Source organism: Temnothorax longispinosus, chromosome 12 (genome assembly GCF_030848805.1).
Source record: "Temnothorax longispinosus isolate EJ_2023e chromosome 12, Tlon_JGU_v1, whole genome shotgun sequence".
NCBI classification, from domain to species: Eukaryota; Metazoa; Arthropoda; class Insecta; order Hymenoptera; family Formicidae; genus Temnothorax; species Temnothorax longispinosus.
In genome coordinates, this window is record NC_092369.1 from 2820189 (window position 1) to 2827446 (window position 7258).

Here is a 7258-nt window from a genome sequence, read left to right on the forward strand (position 1 = left end):
ATTTATTTCGCACTATACTCGCTACACTTCGTCTCGCTGCCGCGACTCGATACAATAATTAAGACTCTGATCACTCGATATCGACAATCACTTGCCAGCACAAGTGTCGTGCACGAATTTCGAGGGCTCACTGGTTCTCCCGGCCGGAGCAAGCAAACGATCGCGGCCGGAGCTACGCGTTAGGCCGCGAGGAATGTCGTGACGATAAATCATCTGATTGGTTCCAAACTGTCAGGCGACTATTCTATTAGGAGAGGTACGTGCGATCACGTGGCGGATCACGCTTTCCGCACCTGCGAGCCGTTTGCTCGAGAAAACAAAAAAAAAGGGGGGAACGTAAACATTCGCGGTTTGGAGCATTTCGAGCGTTTTCGAAAGATACTCGCTTTCACTTACATTATTCAATTCGCAACAACGTTGCATATTTCTCTTATTTAATTTTCTACAACTTCGAAAAGAGTGCGCTCCTGCCCAATGTTAGCCAGCCAGGTCGTCAATCCCTTTTTTAGGTAAAGGAGAAATGTCGTTCTACAGCCTTTCAGCCTTAAAGAAGCACCTTAGTAGACCACTAGTTCTCCGGCTATTAGCAACTTTAAGATTAAACAAATGACAAACGAAGCGTAACCTTCTCTCTGACGTGCTGTTGTCTACCAGCTACGTTATCTGAGAGTACAGTCAGAAGCACGCAATACAAAATTCTTAACCCTTTGACTAGCATTGACGTCATATGGCGCAGAAAGAAATGTGCCAAAACTGGTTGACGCATATACGCGCACATTGTTTCATTTTTCTCTAGTTAACAAAGTAACTTACTACTTAGAGGTTTTTTAGGTCGCCGAATTTGAACTTGGGATCAGAATTATAAAATTCAAAATAACTGATCAATATGCCCACACAGAACATAATATCTAATGGATATCCACAATGTACATCCATGATATCTACGAGATATCTATTAGATATCTAATAGATATCCAAATGTCCGCAATACGAGATCTAATAGATATCCATTAGATATCTATTAGATATTTATATAAATAACTATTGCACGTCTAGTGGATATCGATTAGATATTTGCGTGGATATTTATTCGATGTTTTTTTTAAATATGTGCATATATAGAAATAGAACCCCATAAAGCACATAAACGTTGAATTAACATCTCAAAAATATTATTTCTCTAAATTTAAAAGAAGAACCGGGTCCGAAGACCCGCGGATGTCGCGATTTTGTTTCGCCGGGGACTGCTTGTATTCGCTTCCAACAGAAATTTATTTACGAGTTGGTCCTACTATTATGCGCCGCTTAGCGGCGTCGTTACGAACTAGTAAATATCTGTAGTAGACATGTGGTAGATACTTGGTGGACATGGTGGACATGGTGGATATGTGGATAACACGTAGATATCTAATGGATATATCTTTGATAGATATTTTGTGCACATGGATACGTGGGTATCTAATGGATATCTTTGATACACAGTTGGAAATCCCAAACAGTCCACTCATTGTGTTAATTTAATAATGTAAATATGTCAAATTATGATACAAATATTATGTCTATAATTTAGCACAAAATAAAAAAAAGTTTGATGATATGTGAACAAAAATTTCATGTACAACAAACATTTGTATAATGTTAAACATAAATGAAAAGAATATTTTTTTAACAAAACTATATTATTTTTATGTTAATCTCACGATTACATATAATGTGTTATTTTAACATTTGATTTACTTAAATATGAATTTAACATAAATAAATCAGATAACATAATCAAAATTAGTTAAAAATTAACACATAAATATATGTTACATTTTTAACACAAAAACAAGGACTTTTTTAAACAAAAATATAAACTTTTTTACTGTGTAGATATTTTATGGACATGGATATGTGGATAACGTATAGATATCTAATGGATATCTTTGACAGATATTTTGTGGACATGGATATGTGGATAACATGTGGATATCTAATGAATATTTTTGATAGATATTTTGTGGACATGGATATGTGGATAACGTGTGGATATCTAATAGGTATCCCTGCTGGTTATTTGAGAGATATAGATACTTTTACATTTATTAGATATCTATTAAATATCCATAATAGATATGGACGTCATATGGATATGTAAATATCCACTGGATATCTATTAAATATTGTGTTTTGTTTGGGTGGCGACCCAAAATTTCGAAAACTTTTATAAATTAGCGGATTTCTATGAAACTCGGTAATACTAGAGGGTTTTTTGGATTGTTGAATACGAATTTGCCGTCAACATTTAAAAATGGCGGATTTAATATGGCGACGCCATAAGTTTGGAATAATGCAACAAACTTCTGCGTTCTAAAACATGACAGTCAAGTTCGAGAAGTCTTGAATCTGATGTATTCTCAAAATTCGAGTGATCAACCCTCTGTCAGTTTGTCAAATCACTCTGTCGATCAAGTCTGTCAGTTCAAAAGAAGTCGATCAGTCAAATCAGTCTTGTTGTGAGCGCACAACGCCCTTGGCAACCGAGTTGCCAAGCGTTAAAGAAACTCGACCCCAGCGACGGAGCAAGGTCCATCCACGAGGACCAATATCGCTGACGCGAAGGTCAGCGCCGAGCGCTGACCATAGAGGTTAATGCTACCGCGGGCGATCCCGAGGTAGCAACCGGAAACCGATGTAAGACCGCCGAATCAAACAATCAGGCAGTCGGTCTGAAACCATCAAGCTGTCGCGTCGAGTCACCTGCGAGTTATCTATAAACGAAACGCGAAGTGGAACTTGTAATAAGGACACTCGTGTAAGGCAACTCAATTTATTAAAGTGGTTCAATATAACGCCTTCCTTCATCCTTCATATCGCGAACGGAGCCCGATCCCTTTTAGCCGACAAAACGGCTAACAGTCTGTCGTGTCAGATTGTTCATATTGGATCCGCCATTTTGAAATTTTTACAGCAGATTCGTATTCAGCAACCCAAAGTCCCCCAAGAAACGAGTTTCATAGAAATCAGCTACTTTTTAAGTTTTCGAAATTTTGGGTCATCATATTGAACCAGCCATTTTGAATTTTTAAACTTTGACCCCAGATTCATATTCAGTGATTAAAAAAAACCATTAATACCAAGTTTCATGAAAACAGGACAGCATTTTTATCTTGCTATTTTTGGCCCGTTTGGTACTTATTTTTCTGCTTATTTTCAGTCAAGGGGTTAACATATTTCTAATATATTAACTGTTGAACACCATACTTCCAAAAAGTCCTGATTCCACCACACTGGGTATACGATATTCAGTTTACACACTTTCAATTATCAATAAGTTTTCGAAAAGTCGATATTTTTAAACATGGTTTTTTTTTTATTTAAACGTCAGAATGTCAGGAACGCTCTTGTGTCATTGTAATTACGATTAACATTTAAAGACAAAAGTTAATTTCGGAAAAAGCCCGAGTTTCCTAACTCACAGAAAAGCATACTTTTTGCTTCCAAAAATTACTTTTTTTTTAATGTCGCATTCTATAAAAAAACCAGTTATTTGTTGAATGTAAAGGATGTAACTTTTCAGAAAAAAATAAGAAATAATGATCCATATCTAAAAAAAAAATGTAAAGTTTATTGTTGTCGCTTTTCCGCGATGCCGATTGGTTCTCTTGCTGCGCTTACTTCATTTGCAGCTGTCATTGTATATTTTGACAGTTGTGTGTTCAAAGAGTTAATAGTGTAATAGTGATAGCATAATGTTAAAGCTAAATAACGCGCGCGAAGCGCGCGTCTGTAGTGTCCAGTTTCTTTAAAAAATATATTGTTTTGACGTGACAAAGGTTAATTATGACGTAATTAATTGCGTGCCATACATCTACTAAACGGCAAATGAGGCTGCGCAGCATGAGGAGTCGTAGAGGGGGAACAAAAGTTTATTTACCTTACCACTTTGATTCCCTAACTTTCACTATATAGAAATAGCAGGCATTTTTAATAACAAACGTGGGTGTGTTACACTCAGTGTGGTGTTCTAGGGTTAAATCATGATTTTTAAGTACCACAATATTATCTCTAATGTAATATATAAAATATCATTTAATAAATATGCGAGAAATTGATTGTTTATTGACACTAATCATTTAAATTTAAAATATCCCTTTTCAAGATCCCTTTTCGAGAAAGTCACCATTTGGTTGGAAAGGTTGTTGCTCTAGCTGAATCACAAGGAATACCTTTATCAGGATTAACGGTTTCACAATTAAAAACAATAAGGTATAATCAAAATTTATGAAAATGTTTTATTGAATAAAAAAAGTTTAACAGTAAATATTTGTTTTAGCGAAGCATTTGAAGATAATGTATCGTACATTTGGGACTTCAACTCCAGTGTGGATCAATACCAAACTACCGGTGGAACTAGTTTAAAAGCAGTGCAACAGCAAATTAGTAATTTGCGAGCTTGGCTACGTGATTTTCCATTTAAGAAGTAACTATTTCTAAGATTATAACATTGACGTTTATGATATATTATTCCATTTTATAAATAGAGATCTTTTTATTAAAAAAATTTTTTTTTTTTTTAATTTAGGTCAATAAGTGCGAAAATGTACATGCAATTAACATTGTTTTTCCTTTTTCTTTCGTTTATATGTAATTTTACATTTCATACGTGCATGTTCACGTTTTTCTTAACGCGAGGTATAGAGCTCCGATAATTTTAAGCCCCGTCGATTTTATCCTCCAAGGTTTCTCGTTGTTACGCGACTTCAGCCCATATTTGGACATTTCTTCGATTCTCGTTAGCGATTGGCGGAAAGGGGTGTTTTGGAATCTAAAGACAATCCTCAGAGCATTTGTCGGACGTTCAAATAAGCATGTCTTACAGGTTTCAAAACCCTCTCTCTCGTTTCCTTATCGAGAAAACTCGATCGAGAAAACAGTAGTGAATCGATTCGAATAAAGTCCGAGACAAGCGTGCAAAGATTGTACTAATAAGTCAACTTAATAAAGTTATTGCTGGGAAAGCAATACGAGTCTTCCTTCTCCTAATCCGTCCCAATCATTCTAACAAATAAAAACAAGTGAAAACTTGCACATTGCTTTTTCATAGTTTTTAAATGTGCAAGTAGAAACTTGTACATTGCTTCCTCATAGTTTTTAAGTGTGCAAGTGGAAACTTGTACATTGCTTTCTCATAGTTTTTAAGTGTGCAAGTAAAAACTTGTTTAAGTGAGCAAGTAGAAACTTGCACATTGTTTTCTTATAGTTTTTAAGTGTGCAAGTAGAAACCTGTACATTGCATTCTCTATGAGGAAACCTGTTTTTTTATGCATAATTATTTTATTAATTTGGCTTCCTCATAGAGAAAGCAATGTACAGGTTTCTACTTGCACACTTAAAAACTATAAGAAAATAATGTGCACACAAGTTGCTCACTTAAACAAGTTTCTACTTGCACACTTAAAAACTATGAGAAAGCAATGTACAAGTTTCTACTTGCACACTTAAAAACTATGAGAAAGCAATGTACAAGTTTCCACTTGCACACTTAAAAACTATGAGGAAGCAATGTACAAGTTTCTACTTGCACACTTAAAAACTATGAGGAAGCAATGTACAAGTTTCTACTTGCACACTTAAAAACTATGAGGAAGCAATGTGCAAGTTTCTACTTGCACACTTTTTTTTATAAATAAAGTATCATTAAAGTTAGATTGGTGTTGTATTTGGCTTGATGTCTCAAAATTTGCGGAAATTAGAGCAATCATGTAAATTTTTTAAACAGAAATCTGTAATCTCTTTATTATTAACAAATTTTATTAATTCTATTATATTGTTGTGCCGTACCTTGGATTGCAGGGTCGGCACGGGATTCTTTAGGATTCGCCGGGAGGATAGAGAAAACACTAGCCAGACTCTTGTTTTAAATAACCTTTTAATAAACTTGCTGTTATAACGATACAGATATCTTGTTATTTCACTGCCCTGACTTGCGGGCTTTTACACTGGAGTTGATAACGTTCGGTCGCGCGCGATATCGCCTTTCGGTTAAGACTGCCCGCCGTTTCTTGGAAGGGCGGGCTTTTATCACTAGCGCATTAGCTTCCGCGATGCTGACTTAGCTGTCAGCGTTTCTGCTTCCGGGTGAGTGCCCTGGAAGCCACTTGCGAAACCCGGAAGGCCACCTCAGGTGAGTTTGGCAAGATTCGGAATGCCACCTCAGGTGAGTTTGGCAAGATCCGGAAGTAACGCTGACAGCTAGGTGTCGCAATTAGGGAGCGGTGACTTTCGCCACACAACATCCCTCCCCCCGTGGAAAAAGAAAACTGAGGTATGAAGTTTTCGTTACTGCTTTCTTTTTCCATGGAAGTTACGTCATATTACAGCTTATTTTCCTAGTTGTTTGCGGAAGTCGCGTTGCTTGTCTTTCCTTGTTTTTTTCTTTATTATCCATATGATTGTTACTACAATTTCTATTATAATGACAACTATGGACACGGAGCCCACGGGATATATTACATTCTTGTTTGATAAAAAACTGACCTGGTTGTTTTCTAACTCCTTGTCTACTTCTTCAAGATTCCGGCTTAGTTTTGTTAGTTCTTCGGGATCATTGACTACCGGCTCTAGTCGTAGTTCTGTTTCTGATTTTTTATTATTTCCAAAATTCTCAGTTACTGATTTGAAGGTCAAGTTAAATTGTAGTAAATGCATTTGTATGTACTTGGCGTACTCTTGTTTTTTAGTTCGTAGTGTTAAGTCTGTCGTGGTCAGTCTACAATTTTCGTTTAATTTAATTTTTCCTGTTCTATTAATTTCAATTTTCTTTTCGGCTTGATCATTGCACTGTACGTTTATATATTGTTTGTACGGAGTAGAAAATAACCATGTCTGTGGTTCTGCTATAGTAGACCGTCGTGAGACAGGTTTAGTTTTACCCTACTGATGACCAGTCATTGCGATAGTAATCCTGCTCAGTACGAGAGGAACCGCAGGTTCGGACATTTGGTTCACGCACTCGGTCGAGCGGCCGGTGGTGCGAAGCTACCATCCGTGGGATTATGCCTGAACGCCTCTAAGGCCGTATCCTCTCTAGTCAAAGGTGGCAATGATATCTCTAGGAGTCTCGTGAGTCGAAAGGCTCAAAACAATGTGACACACTTACTAGGCGGCCGGTCCCCCTCGCGGGGGTTGGTCGTCGCACGAGCCCGGTTTGCCGTACGGCGCCTCTGCCCGTCGTCGGGATCTCACCGCTTACGACGGCACGGCGTCTAACGGT

General features: G+C 37.1%; 1 protein-coding gene across 3 annotated transcripts in view; it reads left to right on the forward strand.

The window, feature by feature from the left end:
- The window catches only part of Argl (Argininosuccinate lyase), a 336643-nt gene extending 331640 nt beyond the window's left edge, over positions 1 to 5003 (forward strand). For 2 of the 3 annotated variants that reach the window (XM_071794501.1, XM_071794502.1), the window contains exons 10-11: positions 4145 to 4251; positions 4319 to 5003. In XM_071794501.1, coding sequence (XP_071650602.1) covers positions 4145 to 4251; positions 4319 to 4469 — 258 coding nt within the window. In that variant the 3' untranslated portion in view covers positions 4470 to 5003. The remainder of the gene's footprint in view (positions 1 to 4144; positions 4252 to 4318) is intronic. The other variant, XM_071794503.1, reaches the window with a different exon arrangement.
- The last annotated feature ends 2255 nt before the right edge of the window (positions 5004 to 7258 follow it).